The sequence below is a fragment of the Eurytemora carolleeae genome, unplaced genomic scaffold (assembly GCF_000591075.1).
Source record: "Eurytemora carolleeae unplaced genomic scaffold, Eaff_2.0 scaffold777, whole genome shotgun sequence".
NCBI classification, from domain to species: domain Eukaryota; kingdom Metazoa; phylum Arthropoda; class Copepoda; order Calanoida; family Temoridae; genus Eurytemora; species Eurytemora carolleeae.
In genome coordinates this window covers 133,831-154,676 of record NW_019396828.1, presented here as the reverse complement: position 1 = coordinate 154,676, position 20,846 = coordinate 133,831, and the positions used below count along the sequence as shown (strand labels likewise).

At 31.7% G+C, this 20,846-nt stretch overlaps 2 protein-coding genes across 3 annotated transcripts in view; one reads left to right on the top strand and one right to left on the bottom strand.

The window, feature by feature from the left end:
- LOC111709128 (uncharacterized) overlaps nt 1-2,876 on the bottom strand; it is a 10,375-nt gene extending 7,499 nt beyond the window's left edge. The window contains exons 1-2 of the mRNA XM_023482734.1: nt 2,741-2,876; nt 99-223 (exon numbers count right to left, since the gene is read on the bottom strand). Of these exons, the coding sequence (XP_023338502.1) occupies nt 99-166 (68 nt within the window). The 5' untranslated portion in view covers nt 167-223; nt 2,741-2,876. The remainder of the gene's footprint in view (nt 1-98; nt 224-2,740) is intronic.
- A 5,137-nt stretch (nt 2,877-8,013) lies between these two features.
- LOC111709136 (acetylcholinesterase) overlaps nt 8,014-20,846 on the top strand; it is a 32,666-nt gene continuing 19,833 nt past the window's right edge. The window contains exons 1-2 of one of the 2 annotated variants that reach the window (XM_023482742.1): nt 8,014-8,067; nt 19,499-19,693. In XM_023482742.1, the coding sequence (XP_023338510.1) occupies nt 19,518-19,693 (176 nt within the window). In that variant the 5' untranslated portion in view covers nt 8,014-8,067; nt 19,499-19,517. Of the gene's footprint in view, nt 8,068-17,324; nt 17,411-19,498; nt 19,694-20,846 lie in introns of those variants that run through there. The other variant, XM_023482743.1, reaches the window with a different exon arrangement.

The following is a 20,846-nucleotide window of genomic DNA, read 5'->3' as shown; positions in this document are numbered from 1 at the left end:
GGATCGGATTTAGGATTAGGATCAGGATCAGGATCAGGATTAGGATTAGGATCAGGATCAGGATCAGGATTAAGTTTAGAACGACCAACTTGTTCTACCTGATTTTTCTTCTGTTTAAAGTTTCATCATTAGATCGAATCCTGTCGAGTAGTTGTTGATTTGGCATTCTTATCCTTCACCATAGTTTAGATTCATCCTTTCTTCATAATCCATCAGGACAGATCTAGACGAGTATCATGTCTCTCCATTTTTTCAGGAATATTTGTTTTAGGTCTAAAGGATTTGTCATGTCCAAAGAATTTTTTAGTGTCAAAGAATTTGTCATGTCTAAAAATTAAAGGATTTTTTATTTCTAAAGGATTTGTCATTTTTAAAGGATTTGTCATGTTTAAAGGATTTGTCATGCCTAAAAGATTTGTCATGTCTAAAGGATTTGTCATGTCTAAAGGATTTGTCATATCCAAAGGATTTTTCATATCCAAGGGATTTGTCATGTCTAAAGAATTTGTCATGTCTGAAGGATTTGTCATGTCTAAAGGATTTGTCATGTCTGAAAGATTTGTCATGTCTGAAGGATTTGTCATGTCTAAAGGATTTGTCAATTCTAAAGAATTTATTTTGTCTAAAAGATTTGTCCTGTCTAAAAGATTTGTCATGTCTAAAGGATTTTTCATGTCTAAAGGAGTTGTCATGTCTAAAGGAGTTCTCATGTCGAAAGGATTTGTCATGTCTAAAGGATTTTTCATGTCTAAAGGAGTTGTCATGTCTAAAGGAGTTGTCATATCTAAAGGATTTCTCAATTCTAAATGATTTTTCATGTCTAAAAGATTTGTCATGTCTAAAGGATTTGTCATGTCTAAAGGATTTGTCATGTCTAAAGGATTTGTCATGTCGAAAGGATTTGTCATGTCGAAAGGATTTTTCATGTTTGAAAGGTTTTTCATGTGTAAAGGATTTGTCATGTCTAAAGGATTTGTCAAATCTAAAGGATTTGTCAAGTCTAAAGGATTTGTCATGTCTATAGGATTTGTCATGTCTAAAGTTTGTCAATTCTAAAGAATTTATTTTGTCTAAAAGATTTGTCCTGTCTAAAGGATTGTCATGTCTAAAAGATTTGTCATGTCTAAAGGATTTGTCATGTCTGAAGGAGTTGTCATGTCTAAAGGATTTCTCAATTCTAAATGATTTGTCATGTCTAAAAGATTTGTCATGTCTAAAGGATTTGTCATGTCGAAAGGATTTTTCATGTTTGAAAGGTTTTTCATGTGAAAAGGATTTGTCATGTCTAAAGGATTTGTCAAGTCTAAAGGATTTGTCAAGTCTAAAGGATTTGTCATGTCTATAGGATTTGTCATGTCTAAAGGATTTTTAAGTCTAAAGGATTTTTAAGTCTAAAGGATTTGTCATGTCTAAAGGATTTGTCATGTCGAAAGGATTTATCATGTATGAAAGATTTGTCATGTGTAAAGGATTTGTCATGTCTAAGGATTTGACATGTCTAAAGGATTTGTATTTCTAAAGGATTTTCATTTCTAAAGGATTTGTTATGTCCGAAGGATATTTTTAGGTTCGGGACCATATATATATATATAAACATGTTAATCTATTTGTAACAATTGGTGCAAAAGTTTCATTGTAAAATGAAAAACAAATAGATATTAAATGTTTCTTGTTTAATAATAATAATGTAATTATAACCACGACTTTTATAATTTATTGTATGGGAAATAAAATCACAATGTTTTTTATCTTAATATCTTAATAATATGAAACAGTTTTAACACAGGGTTCTGTTTTAGGTATTTTTACTTTTTGGATTCTCTTCAAGTTAAACAAGATTTGTTTGTCTCAATTAGGAAAGAACAATGTTTGAGCCCTGAGCTGAAAACTTTCGAATGAGATATCCTTAATCTCTATTGCTTAATCTGAGTATCCAATGGACTTTTGATTTTATTCTTAAACCGTTCTTTCTTGAATATAGTGGAGATAAATCTCTCATATCTCATTTTAATCTGAGATAAATCAAAAACCGTTTTTTTATTTAGAGAGTCCTTCCCGTTTCTGTATATAATCTTAAATGGCACGCAAAAGTTTAAATTTATCGGCTTCATATTCGCGACTCTAATTGGTTGAATTTTGTACACTTTTTAGGATACAAATACAAGATTAGATTAGTCTCGAGATAAAGAAAAAAGTGAGGATCAAGCATTAATCTCTATATCCACCATTCTAAAGTTTTCAGCTCTGTTCTGATTGTAAAGTTTCATCAAAACTCTTTCATTGAAATGATGTCATTTTGAATTGCCGTGACAACGTGCAAAAAACACTGAAAAATTGAAACAAAATCTGCATAATTGGACGAATTCGGCGTAGTTTCGTAGGACCCTTTCTGAATTAAGTGGCACATCCGATGCACAATGAACCCTGAAAGCTTTTTGTCTATCAACAATGCACGAGATATCATCTTTTTTTTTAAATGATTATTTTCAATTGTGGTTTTTATATTAAGGAATTTATACCGAAGAAACAATGATTATAATATTGATCAGATAAAGATATACTCCACATTATTGATCAGATAAAGATATACTCCACATTATTGATCAGATAAAGATATACTCCACATTATTGATCAGATAAAGGTTTAAAATTTAAAAGGGGTACCATTGATACAGCCCCCCCCCCTAAAACTGGTTTAACTCATAATTTGTTGAAAATTTAAGTATTTCAAGTTTTAAACCTGTAAAATGTAAATCCGATATTGCAAGTTTCAACTGAACAGAGATAATCAGTTTCTCCGGGTTTCGACTTTCTAAGTTTCAGCTCCGGGTCCAAGTTTAATCCCTGATTAGCGGATAAATACTATATATATCCAACCACGGCCCAAGGAGGTCAGCAACTAGTTTAAAGGCAGTGTTTACATGAGGTTTAACTATTAATTAATCAATATTAGTTTCCTAGACTTCATACTCGACAAGAGTCGTAGGCAGGATTTATATTTATACTTATACTCAGGACATAAACTTAACTTTACACCCCTCCTAGACTTATACCTCTTCTAGACTTTATACCCCTCCTAGACTTTATATCCCTCCTAGACTTTATACTAAATATACCCCCCCCCCCCCTTATAACAGAAGACAGGATTTATATTTATTTTTACACCCCAGACATAAACTTAACTTTATACCCCTCCTAGACTTTATACTATAACCCACCCCCCTTTTAAATAGTAGACAGGATTTATATTTGTATTTATACCCAAGACATAAACTTAACTTTATACCCCCCAGGAGACATATTTCTTTGAAATATTATCACATGAAACTTAGGCTAAGATAATTTTATCCTTATTAAACAATGTTTATATCATGAACGGGTCTAATTTATAAACGAATGTAATGACATTTATTTTGCTACTATCGTAATTGCGTAATCTTATATCGGTAATATAATAATATTTGTAATTATGGTCGGTGTTTATATCAATACAAGGAAGACAATTTTGTTTCCATGTTTATACTGTTTGAAAGCTTGATTGAAATTGAAAGTCGTCTTCAATGTATTTACTCATGCAACGACGACAGTATGTAAAAAACGTAAATTGTAAATTAGGCACAAGGAATAAGAATAAAGGAAAGGGAGATGACGCTGGTCTGGCATGAGAAAGCCAGTCGCACTGCTTTGCAGACGAGTTCGTTATTACACACGTACACTCATTTGGTACAGACACACAACATGACTACAGTCAAGGAAATCGCAGAATAATGTTGTCAATTATAATTATAAGCTTAAATAACGAGTAGTTTATTGTAAACTTTACTCAAATCATATTCTTTGCATGAATATTTGGCTTCTAGTGTTGACTTAAATGTATAAATAATATATTACATGTATATTAAACTTATTTTTAAGTAAACAAATATCTCCTAGACTGTACAAATACCGAGATTCTTATGTACTGTATATACCTACAGTACACGCCTTAAGCTTCGGTTCGGTATAACTTACACACACTCTTTTGGCACAGACACACATACATGACGTTTCCGCCCCCTGATTGGCAGTGCCTACTGCCTATGTGAGGCACAGCCGGGCACAACAGGGTACTGAGGGCTGATGCTATCCGACCAAATGTTAATGCTGGGACAGGCCATGATGTTGTTAGAGCAAGCATGAAGTATAGAATGTCGTATAGAAAATATTACCCTACCCAAAAGTGCATTTGTTAAGTGACACTGGCAAAAACTTGAAGTTTGTTTGTTAAGTAATATTTGTCAAGAGCAATTTGAAATACAAATTTTTTTCTCAAGAAGTCCATAATGATCATTCAAAAATATGCGACTTTAAAAGCATTCTAATTTGACACTTGTTTTAAAGGTAAAAAACCACAATTAAAAAAAGATCAATCTTTAGAAAAAAAAATATGAATATCCCATACATTTATGATTTGACAAAGCTTTTAAAGGTAATGTTGTGAATCAGACATACCATTCAATAAATAACAGTTACGTATACAATCTCTGTAAGTAAAATTTAAATGATGAAAATATCAATTGCTGCGAATGGAAAAGACGAGTTTTAAACTGTTCAAAGGAATTGAGTCTTTGCCACAAACATAAGTTTTCGTATCCCTATATCTTACAACCTGATAATGTAGACGTTTGATATTCAAACTTTGAATATTTAATCTAACAGGGTTTATAGTTTGAAACATCTAATATCTACGACATTGGGTTGCTGCAGAGATATAGGGATCTGAAAATCAGAGTTTGTGACAAAGATTCAATTCCTTTATATTTCCTCTGGAGTTTAAAGTACTTGCTTTATTCAATTAGATAATTATCCTGGCAGTTTCAAGAGAAATTGTTTCTCTTGAAAGTTTCCTAAAACTTTGAGGAGTTCAATTTTGATGAATTTCTAGAAATATTGCAAAAATATGTTATTAAATCAATTTGGGAGTTTTAAACAAAGTCAAGGAATTTTATAATGCACTCCGGGGTAAACTCATATTTTAAAAGACATATCCTTTTTATCATTATTATCATCATTTTTAAAATCTTTATAATGTATTATACATACATCAGAAGAGCTAGTAGATTACTAAATATTACTTAGATACAAAAATTTAACGGGTTTACTTTGATCCGTGTATTATGTTACTTAACGGGGAGGGGGGGGGGGGCTTTCTTCGTCCCCTCCCGTAAAAAACGTCTTGGAGTATACATAGGATGCATTACATGTTTTTAGCCAGATTTTTCAAGGCAAGATCATTTTTACAAAGAAAACCTCTAACTTTAACGCTAGGGAGATTTTAGAAGCACTTCTTTGCGCGCCATTTTAGATATGTTTTTGAATCACCAACCGTACCTACGTGGATGTGCCCTACTCAATATTTTACACAAAATTCTTTAAATTCTTTTTTATTAAATGCCAAGTTTTAAGGTGTCAAAAATTTAAAGCTGGAGCAAAAAAATATCAATATTGTATGATACAAAATTGGACGATTTTAAATTAATGATTTGTGTAATAAACAATGAAAAGGATATCCTAGTGTTTTATTTTACAATTGATTATTTTCAAACGTATTTTTTTTATAAAATAGACTTGAAAGTCTATTGCAAAAAAAATGGTGGTAGAATTTGAAGCTAGTAACCTAAGCTTCGGCTTGGGTCGTGATTCCTTACACCTAGCTTGAAGACCCAATCTTAGACCCAACTCTGACGACAGCTTGTGTCACGTCATTGACAGCTGCGAAATCTTAGGCTCGACTCGACGGAGTTAGGTCAGGAGTTAGGTCCAATGAAAATAAAACCAACCTTGATTGTTTTAGTGGAGAATAAGGATCAATGTGAAATAGTGCTCTCATCGTGCGTGCCCCCCCCCCCCTAAGGGGGGCACCTATATAAAAAATACTTTAAAAATCTCACTTTTGCCCTTAACTAAAAAAGTTTCATTAAAAAAGCATTATTCAATACTGCCTTCAGTGTAAATATATCTTTAATATCATTATTTATAATAATGATTTATAATATTTATTGTTTCTATGAAAATATAGATATTTTTCAAGAAACGCTTTCATCTCTATTTTTCACCCATTGAAGCTTACACCACAGTAATAAGGGGAAGTGTATGATGAGTCCACTTAAGAAAATTACATAAATAATTTATTAACACTTATTATATGGAAGTGTGTATATGAACGAATAGTTTACATATTTAAAAAAGTTATATATATTTTTTTCAAAAAAGTGACGCCCCCCCCCCCTTTACATAAATGCTCTTGTACGCCCCTGTATTGGCATGTCTTGCTTTTTTATCTTTATTTTTCATTTTATGAAATAGATTAGTTGTAACATCAATATCAAGTATATCAAATGTACGCAAACTTTGAACCGAACTCTCCGGGGGCAATGTCAGCAAGCTGTGAAGGGAAGGTATTGGTTTTCCCCTGAGCTTTGTACACTTTGTTTTGATTCACAGACAACACAGACCGTTCATACACTCTACTTGGATAGGCTGAGCAGGCCTATTGTGTCCCAGCACGCCATGCTACGGTTCCATGTAATGTTTTTTGACTGACATCTGACGGCCACTTGTTGCATTCAGGGGTTAAGTTTTACAACTTTAAAGAAATACTCCAATTTTAAACATAAAACATATCGTTTATGAATATTGTCTATTTTTAAAGATTTTGCATTTCCTATTCAAAGGATCCTTAAATATCCCTGAATGCAGACGTCTCATGATTGGTCGTGTTCAGTACTTGTACACAATAGAACATGCTGGGGAAAATATCGCATATTATAGGTGTTAATAGATCTCTGTAACTCTTCATCTCTGGGTTTGATCTGCTCATGATCTCCTCCTACTGCATGCAGTACACATATTTGATATATCAGATATGGTAGTTCCTAGTTAATATGTATTTCTTGATCAAGATTTAATCTATATGGAAAATGTTAATTTTATAATTGTGTTGAAACTCCCATTTATAGAATATTACAAAGATAAATCTAGTTTAAAAACTAAATTCTCAAATAGTTTTAGGAAAAGTATTCTAGAAATAGAGTCGGCGGAATTAGATTTAGTCTAACTAGGATAGTAATAAAAGGAAATTGCATAGAAGCAATAGGTTGAAGAGGTAAAAAGAGAGGTAAGTATCAAAGTAGGAGAGGTGTAAGTATAGGTAGGATAGGTAAAAGAGGTGTAGGAAGAGGTTTGTGTGGTAGGAGAGGTATAGGTAGGAGAAGTATAGGTAGGAGAGATGTTAGTAGAGGTTTGAGAGGTAGGAGAGGTGTAGGTAGAGGTTTAAGAGGCAGGAGATGTGTAGGTAGAGGTTTGAGAGGTAGGAGAGGAAGAGGAAGGAGAGATAAAGGTAGGAGAGGTAGGAGAGGTCTATGTTATTAAGGGAATTGATGTAGAGTAGAAGTAGAGTAAATTAGATTATGTGTTGATTAAAACCTGGATTACAAGCGGTAAAACCATAGATCCTCATTTCTCAACCTTCACATAAATTGAAGAAACCCCAAGCTTTGGAGGGGGGGGGGCATGTTGTTTAACCTTTCTTGATAATAACTTTTAAAATTTAACTGAGAAATGAGAACCAGGAAACCAAAAGGAATAAANTATATATATATATATATATATATATACATGTATAAAGGGACTGTGAATGTAATGTTAAGTGATCCTCCAGCTTATGGGTTACATAATATATATATATATATATACATGTATAAAGGGACTGTGAATGTAATGTTAAGTGATCCTCCAGCTTATGGGTTACATACATCTACACAACTATTTTCATCTTTATCTACGACTTCCCGATGAGGAAGATATCGTTGTTTTTCTTTCTTACAAGCTATATTTTTGTCAGTACTTTTGTTTTTCCTTGTTCATGCTGTGTAATTCCGCGGTGACTTGAGACTCACTAGATATTACGTTGACAATCCTTTTAGTTAAAACAATTTTTCTGAATTTTTTCTCAGCTGACAAGTTTTATTATTTAGAAGAGTCTCGAGAGAAGAAAAGTGATCTGAATATTACATTTTAAACCATGGGGTATGTTACTCTTCGCTTATACATATATATATATATACAGGGTGTCTCAAAAAAACTGTATAGTAGGGGTATTAGTAACTGAGGAAACAATTTTCGTTCAATTTTTACAATCAAGGTGTCATTCGAAAGCTCTATATTTCAGTTATTTCATGGTGTGAAATTTTTCTTTCTAGGCCTCATACTTTTTTTGTTACAACCAATTATTTGAGCGTAAATCGAAATTAATCGATTTCCCGGATTTTTCAATTTTTCGATTTTTCATTCAGCCGTTTTGACGTTTATTGGATACAAACAGACAGACAGACAAACAAACAAACACCCAGACAGACAAGCCAAATTTATATATAGATAAAAAACTTACTATAGCTAATTTCTGATCACGTTCAAAGGGCACCGTTGGTAATCGGGCATGTCATTTTCTAAATGGAGGCTCACTTGAAATTAGGTTGTATGTTTAAATATACGAACTTCAAGGCAATCATTATGATATTGCTTTAATACTGTAGTACAACTATTCAATTAATCCTACATGTTCACCGCAATTACGCTTTTAAACCTTTAGAGAAAACATTTAAGAATTTTAATCATATCATAATTAAAACATTAATTATACATTTTTTAAGATACTAGGCTTTAAGGGCCCTTCGCGCTCATCTTCTTTTTTTCTATTGTGAACATGTTTTTCTTTGTACAAAAACTAAACAAAAATTTCGTGGATTTTCAAAATTTTCAAAGATCGAATTTTGTGTGAGGTAAATTTTTGAAAATCCGATCATCCATAAACCTTCCCTGGGCCACGTGAGGACCCACACAAAATTTGGGCCTGATCGGTTCAAGAGGAGGTAAAAAGATTTATGGCCCCTCTGTAAAAAAATCAATATATCTAAAAGGGCTAGAGTTTATCTCCAATTTATTGGATAAATGTCTTAATTTTTGCTTTATTTCATTGGTCAAAAGCAGAGTTAGCTCAAGCTCCAACTACAAAAGTTGCGGATTAGTGGTTTCCGACAGAGTTAACAATGCAATAGTTCGAACCTCAGCTCTGTAAAGAAAAGTGAAAATGTTTTTTTTAGGACACCATTAAAAGATACTTGTAAGATTCTTCAAGCTCTAATCTTGCACTTTTAAAAAATAAAAGATTTACAAGATTGTATGAATGTTGGGAGTCAGTTGAATTTACATTTCCAATCCAGTTTAGATAAAGATAATAAATACAAGGAAGTATGGAGACACTGAACCCAGTATTGTTCCTGGGACCGGAGATTCTAAATTCTCGAGAATCTCGAACTGAATTTGTTTAAATATTAAACAAACAGAACTCAACCTTAGAACAACAGTGTCCTGAGTAGAGATCTAGACCCGGAGTTTCAGTTCGGAGAGAAACCCCCTCAGGTTTAAATCTTCTCTTGGATTAAAATTTTCTCCAGGTTTCAATCCTTTTATAGTTTTGAATTTCTCAAGGTTTAAACCCTTTTCCAATTCAAAATTTTCTCCAGGATTTAAATCCTTCTCCAGGTTTAAGTCCTGCTCCAGTTTTGAACTTTCTCCAGTTTTGAACTTTTTTCAGTTTTGAACTTTCTCCAGTTTTGAACTTTCTCCAGTTTTAAACTTTCTCCAGGTTCTAATTTTCTCCAGGTTTAGATTATATTTTGGCGGGTTTATGATTATATCTATCCAGGTTCAAATCTGGTCATAGGTTCAAATCTATTATAGGTTTAAATTCCTTCTAGGTTCAAATCCGTTCTAGGTTCAACCCTTCTAGGTTCTAGTTTTAAATCCTCTGAAGTCTGAATCCTAAGTTAAGCATATGTTGAATAAAAAAACTCAAAAGAAAAATTCTGTTTAAATATGGATGAGTTCTGGAAAAAAAACTATTTGAATATACATGAGTTAGATAATCAGTGTTGATCAAACAAAATAATGTAAACATTGTAGGACATGGAACAAACAATATATTGACACGTCTGACAAGAGTTAATTTTATTTTAAACTATCTTGGGAAATCTGCTCTGCCTGCAAACCAAACTGTACATGAGATACATTTTTTCCCCCTGAACGGAAAATAGGAAGCAGAGAAGGAAAACTATGTTTAATCCTCTAGCTACCCATGTTGTTGATGTATTCCTATTAGGTTTAATCCTCTAGCTACCCATGTTGTTGATGTATTCCTATTAGGTTTAATTCATTGATAATCTCCCTCGAAGGGACTGATGTCCCGTTTTTACCTTATATCTTCTATATGCGAAAATTTAAAAACAAAAAAAAGGGGTGACTTAAATCAAAGCTAAACTTGTTAATAGGACAAAGGGCGCGAAGCACCCTAAAAGTCTAGTTTTATATATACCTTTATCTTCTTAATCTAGATCTTTTACTAAATTAATAAAAACTTTTTAATTATAGAATTTGTTCTGGAATCAAGAACTAAACTGAACCGTGTTCTCCAGTAATAGTTACCTACTGGAGTAACAGAAACTAAACTTTCCCTGCTAGAGCAGAAACTAAACCCTATTTTCTTCAGTAATAGTACCCAACTGGAGTAAAAGAAACTAAACCTAATTTTCTCCAATAACAGTACCCTACTGGAGCATCAGAAACTAAACATTCTTTTCTCCGTTATTAGTTCTCTATTGGAGTAACGGAAACTGAACAATGTCCTCCAAAGTTAGTGCCCTACTGGAGTAACAGAAAGTAAACCATCTTTTCTCCGCTAATATTTCTCTGTTGAAGTAACGCAAACTGAACCATTTTTTCTCTGGAGTAACGGAAACTGAATTAACCTTCTTTTCTCTAGTAATAGTGACTGGAGTAACCGACCCAAAACATTCTTTTCTCCAGTAATAGTTCCCTACTAGAGTAACCGACTCTAAACCTTCTTTTCTCCAGTTATAGTTCCCTACTAGAGTAACCGACACTAAACCTTCTTTTCTCCAGCAATAGTTCCCTTCTAGAGTAACCGACACTAAACCTTCTTTTCTTCAGTAATAGTTTCCTACTAGAGTAACCGACACTATATATTCTTTTCTTCAGTAATAGTTCCCTTCTAGAGTAACCGACACTATATATTCTTTTCTACAGTAATAGTTCTTTACTGGAGTAACGGAAACTGAATTAACCTTCTTTTCTCTAGTAATAGTGACTGGAGTAACCGACACAAAACCTTCTTTTCTCCAGTAATAGTGCTCTACTAGAGTAACAGAAACTGAACCTTTTTTTTCTCCAGTAATAGTTATCTACTGAAGCAGTAGAAACTAAACCTTCTTATCTTTAGTAATAGTTCTCTACTGGAGAAACAGAAACCGACCCTTCTTTGCTCCAGTAATATTTCCCTACTGGAGTAACAGAAACTAAACTTTCTTTGCTCCAGTAATAGTTCTCTACTAGAGCAGTAGAAACTAAACCTGATGAGTGAAATTTTTTTTTTTCTGTTTTTTTTTCAAATTATGGTTTCTAAAATGAAAGAAATTGAGTCTTTCCAAAAAATCTAATCTCTGTACCATAACAACTTGATGGTGTAAAGCTTTAATATTAAAAACTTTTTTGAAATTTTTTAGCATTTAAAAAAAAATATTTTTCGATTTGACAGAATTCATAATTTTAAAAGTCTCCGATTTAAAGATATATGGATTATAATAGAGTTTGGGGCAAAAACTCCAATCTTTTTTTGTTATGCTAAAAAAATGTTATCATACATTTATTCCTAAATAGAGAATGACTTTCTTTTGAATTTCTTATTGAATTCAAAACCGTCTGTCACTACAACTTTACAATACTTTGTATTCAATTCAACTATTCAACTTTCGTACTTAGAAATAAACTATGTAAATTCGAACTTTATAATCCCTATATCTTTGCAATCTATTTTCATCGTCGATCTTTGATAGCTCAAACTTTGTTTGATCAAATAGTCTAAGTTTGAAAAATCAATCATTTACACCGTTAGGTTGCAAAGATATTTGCTCGATAAACACATCATATTTTTAACATTAATGCCAAATGCATTTTTTTAGTGCACATAAAACTTGATAAATGTTGATAATTGACAAAACTAGTTTAGTTCTCGAGAAATTAATTTAACGCATAAAATTAAATGGTAGAAAAGCTGGGTCTGTTAAAAGCTAAAAGCAAAAGTTGGAACATTATCGGAAATAAAAAAAAAATGCAGATTTTCTTATGGAGTGTTCTTAAATATAAAAAATATACATATGAGTTTAGTGTTAGGTACTTTTCAAAGGCCTTTTATCAAGGGCAACTTCCCAAGTTACAATTTCCCAAGTGGTACTTCCCAAATGTGCAATTCAGAATAGGTTTTTGTATACGCGGTAATTGTACATCAGACAAATATTTCTTATTCAAATGAAGAACCGTCTGCAAAGCATGTAAAATCAATTGGTAGGGCGAACCGCGTCAGACTTCCTTCTATTCTTTACTCCCTGGTATTAACCTAAGAGTGGTTAATAGTATATAGAAATATGTTATCATAAATATAAAAAGAAGAATCATACTGTTCCAGTGTTAAGTATTCCCTCAAGTATATTCATATATAAATATACTTTTATAAAGTACATATAAAAATATACTTTTATAAAGTACGTATTTGAATATTCCAAACACCAACAGTAGTACAAATTACTAGCTGAAGGGGCCGGTGTTGCCCGTGAAAAAAAATAAAAAATAAAAAAAAATTTCAGCCTTTGTCACCCCAGGCTACCCATGAGTATCCACAACAAATTTCAGTCCATTCGGTCCAGCCGTTTGGCCGGCTATAGTTAACATATATACGAATGTCTTCATATGTTTTATATATAGAGATAAAAAATATTCTGCACTCGGTTCCAAATAGACTCAGAAAGAAAAGTGTCTAAATTAAAAACCAACTGTACTTTTAAAGTATTCTTAAAAAAAACACAGCGAACGTAACTTTTAATCAGAATTTGACTAATACTTAATCTTTAGTTTTTTTTTCACTTTTTACTCTGTAAGTATTAATATTGTTGAATCAAGTAAAAAACACGATTGAGAATTTAAGAAACCAAACACATCTATCCCTAGTTAATCCAGGGTGGTATATAAATATATATATATATATATATATATATATATTCTATAAATATATAAATATATGTCTAAATGTATACATATATATTTCAATCCAACTGATGATTGGGTTAGACCCATGAAACATTTTGTCTTGGAAAAAATATATTGCTAAACATCTAAAATGTATATTTAAACTGAAAACAGTTGAAAATACTATATGTATGATATAAATATATATATATATATACTTTGCTTGTCTGTTTGTTTCACATGACCCTAGGGAAGGTTTATTGATGATCAAAATTTCTAAAATTTGCATCCAACAAAATTCGATTTTCATTAAATTTAGAAAATCCACAAAATTTCTATAAAATCCGCGAAATATTCAGTTTTTTTATTTACAAAATAAATAAAGAAAAGAGAAAATGTTAAAAATTGAAAAAGAAGATGAAGCCTAGTATATATGTATATATATATATATTTATATATTCTAAAAGATTACGAGGAGAGAAAATGTGTTTGCATTTGATAAAATGAGTCTCAGGAGAGAGGGATATCACACTAAACCCATTTCTAAAGAACACAAAATCTTCAGAAAAGTTTATTTTACAGTGTTAATACTTGACATATTATGTACCGCATGTACATAATCATCGTATACTATATATAGCATATTTTGGTTAGAGGGATTTTAATCAAAAGTGTTCCATGAAAATAGTAATGGCATAAAAACTAACATGTAAGCTGGGTAAACGTGTTTTTTTATTTTTTTCAATTAAATCTTATCAGATCATGGTTTTTCAGGTTTTTAACCATTTTTTTAGATTTTAGTTTTTTTGAGTTAAACCATCAATTGTGTTGCATTCATTTATAAAACATTTTTAATGTAAGGAACATGTTCTCGTACTGTATATAATAATTGTACACAAAATGACACTGTTCAGTCGACTGTACCTTAAATAGGGTTTCCACGAAATGGCTAAATCTTTTTTGCGCAAAATTTGCGCTATTTTCGCGCAATTTTTTTTTTGGGAACTTTTGCGCCATTTTTGCGCATGAAACGCAATGAGTTTTGCGCGGTTTTGCGCTATTTTTTTTGCGCAATTTGCGCAAAACCGGAAATATTTTTTTGCGAAAGTTGCGCATGAAACGAAATTTTAGTTTTGCGCAATTTTTTTTGCGCAATTTGCGCAAAACCGCAAGTTTTACGCAAAATGTAACTTTTTAGGCACATTGTCAAAAATTGATATTCTAAGCTTAGAATTAAACAACTGAAGATTTATTCCATACATAAAAAAATATTAACATACGAGTATGATAACGATTATACTACACTCAATTGGTTGCTTCCAGTAACAAAAAGTTTAAATTAAGGGACCAAAATTAATAAAATAGAAATTAGAGAGTGTGAAACTTGGCAATATTTTAATCCTATTAAATAATTTCAAGTGACCCTTAAAAGCTTTGCCTAATCAAGTATGAATTATATTCTTAAATTTTTTTAATCAAATTTCTGAAATCTTTTTTATCTCATATGAAATAATGCAAGAAAGTAACCAATGCCTGAAGAATCCACTTTTAGGAAATATGCATGTCCGAAACTAAAATTGTCGAGACTTTTACTGGACAATCTGTTTCGGATTTTGGTACGAAATTGCGGAATTGCGCAAAACTTGAGTTTCGCAAAAGCGGAATAGGGTAATTTTGCGCGAAATGACTTTTGCGAATGATTGCGCAAATTGTTGTTTTTTCGCGCAAAACTGATGCGCAAAGAAAGAAAAATTTTGCGTTTCGTTCCGCAAAAATTGCGCAAAATTTTTGGGAATGGAAACCCTAACCTTAAACAATCTGTGTACAGTGGGGCCTATTAAAATGTGAGATAGGAAGACGACTGTAAGACACGGCCCAATTTACAACGATACCCTCTAACCTTTTTCTGAAGTATGCATTAGGTATCCATGTTTATTGTTCTGAAAACTAATTATTTTCAATTGTGGGTTCTTTTTAAAAGTGAATTCCTGCTATTGCAAGAAAACATTTAGGAATTATCAGAATTCAACACTTTTCAAGTTATGAAAACGACAATATTGTTCCCTATTATTGATCAGATAAAGGTTTCGAGAGTACCGCTGTGAATCGGGCATTGTCTTCTTTGCATGGAGGACCACTTTAAAGTACGCTTACAGTCCCTTTAATACTGATAAATTTAAAAAATTTGAGTATTGCTATTGTTGAGAAAAGAAAAGAATTCCCCTCCATCATAATAACTGGATCAAAGATCAAAGACTGAGAAATCAAGTGTCTGATTATTTGAAGAATTTTCTGAAGGAAAATAAGAAATAGAAATATTTTTAGAATAGTTTTGATAGAGTATCATCCTGGATACCAGGGGGAATACCAGGCTTTAACATTCTTTAAAGGGACAGACCGGCTATGTAAGGTAGTTAAACTGAGTATGAAGTGTTGTGGACAAATTCTTTAGGACGTTCAAAATCATGAATTCGGGTGGGTAGGTTTTCAGAATCGATTTTTTAAAATTATTAAATAACAACGACGAAAAATAAAAGTAAAAATTATACAGTAAACTAATTAGATGTTTATGAACATATTTCTCAAAAGAAATTTTTCAATAAATGAATGCTAGAATCAATTTTTTCATTTTCATCTTTATATTGAATAATTCCAGAAAATCTGCAGAAACTCTTTGTGAATAATGAGAGACTAGAATAATGAGAAAATAGAAACTAATAATTAAACAAGATTACTTTTTTTCTCAACCTGTTCCTAAACAACTAATTAGTTTACTGTAGAATTTTGTTTATATTTTTTGTCGTCAGTATTTAATAATTAAAAAAAAAAACATTCTGAAAACGTATCCACCCAAAAGTACCATTTTGAACGTCTACTTTGCGCTCAAACTCAGAATTTACAGATCTTTAAAAAGTTTAATATGTTTCAAATGAATTCTAAAGAATTTGTCCACAACTGCACTGCATACTCAGTTTAACTACCTTACATAGCCGGTCTGTACCTTTAAACATATACCGGGAGCTTGAAAACCAGAGCTGGAATCTCTTGTATTGTGGATATCAAGATCAATGCTTCATCTTATTGTTAAATAATCTGCGGATTAATCTAATCTTTATTTGATATTCGGGAAAATGTCTAAAATTCAATTAATCAGATTGTCGAACTGAACAGCGAACCAGAAGCTTGGAAAAGGAATTGAGTTTTTGCCACAAACTCAAATCTTCTGATCCCAATATCTTTGCAACCTGATGGTTCAAACCTTTGATATTTAAAACTTAGATTAACTTATCTATAAGTATTACTAGTTTGAAATATATAAGGTCTACGACATTGGGTTACAAAGATATAGAGATTAGAAAATCAGAGCTTGTGGCAAAAACTCAACTCCTTTGCGCGCAATTAATAAGAGATCTCTGATTGGTCGAAACCTAGCAGGGATATCCAAAAGAAAAAATCCAATGTGTCCACCGAAATATATTTTCAAAAAATGTGTAACAAACACCTAGTTTAATTACCCTATGAGATTTGGATCATCAGCAACAACAATAATAGGATGAAATATATCTCCTCTAGGATTAAATATATCTCCTCTAGGATTAAATATATTTCCTTGACTAGAATTAAATATCAGATATCTCCTTGATTAGGATTAAATATTAAATATCTCCTGGATTAGGATTAAATATTAAATATCTCCTTGATTAGGATTAAATATTAAATATCTCCTGGATTAGGATTAAATATTAAATATCTCCTGGATTAGGATTAAATATTAAATATCTCCTGGATTAGGATTAAATATCAGATATATCTTTGACTTGGATTAAATATATCTCCTTGACTAGGATTAAATATTAAATATCTCCTGGATTAGGATTAAATATCAGATATATCTTTGACTTGGATTAAATATATCTCCTTGACTAGGATTAAATATCAGATATCTCCTTGATTAGGATTAAATATTAAATATCTCCTGGATTAGGATTAAATATCAGATATATCTTTGACTTGGATTAAATATATCTCCTTGATCAGGATTAAATATAAAATAAAAAATATAAACTCAGAGAAGAATAGATTGAGAGGCCTGACTTGTGCACAAATAACAAATTAATGAGAATTTCCGGTGTTACGATAATTTAAAACAATCAGTTATTTTCATTCATTTCCAGTCAAACTTCGGACCACGTTGAGAAAACACAAAATTCAAATTTATATAATTTAAAAAAAAACTTAAACGTTATTCGACAGACCAGAGATATTTATCAAGAAGGTTCCAAATTAATATTTCTATAGTTTAAACTAAATTCTAGTGATACTTTTGCGTGATAATTATTGTATCCAATAAACGTCAAAACGGCTGAACCGATCGGGCCCATGGAAAAGACTGATCAAAATTTTAACAAATTTCTTGAAATTATGAAAATCCACCAATGAAAAAGAAAACCAAAACATTTTTTACGATTGTATTTTCCGCTTTCATTAATTAACGCATTTAATAAAAAAAAACAATTAATAAATTGGAATTAACCTGTATTTGGCTAAAATGTTTGTGTTTTAATTGACATAAGTCAAAGGAATTGAGTCTTTGCCACAAATTCAGTTTTTGTAAAACCTATATCTTTGCAACCTTATGATGTAAACCTTTGATATTTCAAACTTACATTATTTGATCTATAAGCATTCATAGTTTGAAATATTAAAGGTCTACGACCTTGGGTTGCAACGATATTGAAATTAGAAAAGCAGAGTTTGTGGCAAAAACTCAATTCCTTTCAATATCTTTTGCTTTAAACCCCAATGTCGTTAAACTTAAATATTTTAAACTATGAATTTATTGTAGATCAAATAAAAAGGTTTTCACCATCTAGATGCAAAAATTTAGAAATTATAAAGTTTGAGTTTGTGGCAAACACTCAATTTCTTTATCGAGAAGGTTCCAAATTAAAGATTTTTTGGTTTTAAACTAATTCTTTTATTACTTCTGCAACATCATTTCTTTTATGGATGTTAATACATTAAATGGTATTAAGGAATGAAAACACACAGCAGCTAAATCTCTAGTTTTCAATAAAATAGAATTGATAAATTTATTTTTTTCTGTTTGTTGTTTTGTTTCCAATAAGTGTCTGAACTGATTCTGCTAAAATGTTGGTGATTAAACTTACATGCCTCCATTTTTAATATTTTAAAAATTTCCCGATAAAAATTGGAAAATCTGAAAAAGTTTTAATTGTTATTGTTAAATAATATAGAATGAAAAAGCTTCTTTAAAAAACATGAATGAAAAGTTATTTAGTGAATTTTAATTTAAAGTACATTCTTTTAATAAAGAAGAGATTTTTTAATAAATTTTTAAGAATAATAAAATAAATCTTTAAAGCATATTGTCAAAACATTAAAATTTCACACTACGAATTTTGTCAATTAAAATAATCAAAGATTGTAAAGATGTTTGAGTTTTTCAGTGGGAATAAAACATTTTTAGGAATATTTAGGTTTTTATATCCGGTTACCTTCAAAAGTACGGATTCAAAAGACTATAATATAAAAGTGATCAGTACAAACGTCGGACCCATAAACGCCGGACGCTAAAAAGTTCGGACAGTACAAACGTCGGACTTACAAAGGTCGGACAGCACTAACGTCGGACTGGTGCAAACGTCAGACTGGTACAAACGTCGCACTAGTACAAATGCCGGACGGGTACATTTATAAGGGAAAACGTCGGACTTTGGTTGAGTTTGAAAAAAATGACCATTGCTATAAGAAATTAATTTAGTCACTTATTGTGATAAAAATCAAAGATACCTGAATAAAGTCCCACTCTCAACCCTGTGAAGATAGCACTGCATATAAACAACAAACCAAAAAGGAGTTGAGTTCTTGTCACAAACTCTGATGTTTCAATGTCTATATCTTCAATATCTTTGCAATCCGATGTCGTCGAACTTTGATATTTCAACCTATGAAATCTATGATAAGATCAAACAGTTTAAGTTTGAAAGTATACATCAAAAATACCATCAGGTTGCAAAATTGTAAGGATGAAAATATTTGAGTTAGTGACAAGAACTCAATTCCTTTCTGTACCGACGTTTGTACTGTACCGACATTTGTACTGTACCGACATTTGTACTGTACCGACGTTTGTACTGTACCGACGTTTGTACTGTACCGACGTTCGTACTCTCCGACGTGTGTGGGTCAGACATTTATACTGGTACCGTTGAATCTACTAATCTAATAGTTTTTAAGAGTTTCATGTTTTTATTTAAGTTTTTTCCTTCGTGGATAAACTGTATCTCAGAAAATCTTCTAAAATATTGATGATAAACAAATAATGAATAATTTTGTTTAGAAATGTTGAACTGTAAATAATGTGGATAGTTCTACTCCTACTGAGCTCCGGAACCGTCCTGCACGGAGAGGATCGGATAATAGTTCAGACTAAGGACGGGAAGGTTCGGGGAGAGACTCTCCGGAGTGATCTAGGGAAGGAGGTTGATGTCTGGGATAGAATTCCCTTTGCTCAACCCCCAGTAGGAGAACTCAGGTACTAATTTTACAGTTAACAAAACATTTTTACATTCTGGCGCAAAAAAATATAGATTTTGCCAACATTTATTCTTTTAGAAATTTTAGAAAATGTAGCAAAGTAAAGGCAAAAAAATCCGCTAAAAAATCATCAGAAATCCGCTAAGATTTATCAGTTCATTATTCGAGTGGGACATTTTGATCTCATCAAAACCCTAGAAACCCACTAAATTTCTTCACTCTCTCCTGGAAGATAATAATTATTTTTCTTAAACAGGCTGTATATGTGAAGTAATTCAGACAAAAGTTTAAAATCACCGCATTCAGTTTTTTTTTCAAGTGGCTTTGTTCATCCAATACAGGTTTTTTACAATGAAGGATAAGATTCTTAAAATTAAATTAAATTAAAAATTAAATTTTAAGGATGTCCAGATATAGATTACATAATAAAACATTTTTCAATCCATGCGACGGATACATTTTAAATAGCATGCTTTAACTTTATTTTCTTTAAATCATACTCCAGCACCAGCTATATGGCAAATGCAAAAATAATTCCTCTTCAATATCCCGTGGTGAATTGTTTGAGCTGTCAAAGTTAATTCACACTAAAATTTGACCTCTGAGCCGGAAACTTTTGTAATCCCGTTCGATTAATCTCAATATCCACTAGGGGCGCTTTGGAAGTTCTGCTTAATCCTCTCTTTTGGATATCCCTGTTGGGTTCTGACCAATGAGAGTTCTCTCTGTGGTTGTGCGCAAAATTTCCCGGCTTCTGATTTGCTGTTTGGTTTATGCAAGCTACACTCTGATTGGTGACTTCTGACACTTTCCCGGTTATCAAAATAAAGATTATACTAATCTGAAGATTAACATCTCCATAATTGAAGAATTGAACACTAGCCACTAAATATAATTGTCTAGTTTCTTTATCTTTGTACATGATGTTGTGTACATTTTATTAGATCTTGTACAAGCCATGGTTTGAAATATTAAAGGTTTACGACATGAGATGAAAACTTTAGAATGGGATATCCATAACCCCGATCGGTTATCTAATCGGGAAATTAATAAGAAGAAGAGAACAAGCATTATTTAAACTGGAGATTAAGAAAAAGAGTGGATCAAGCATTAATCCCGAGATCCACCATTCAAAAGTTCCCAGCTCAGGT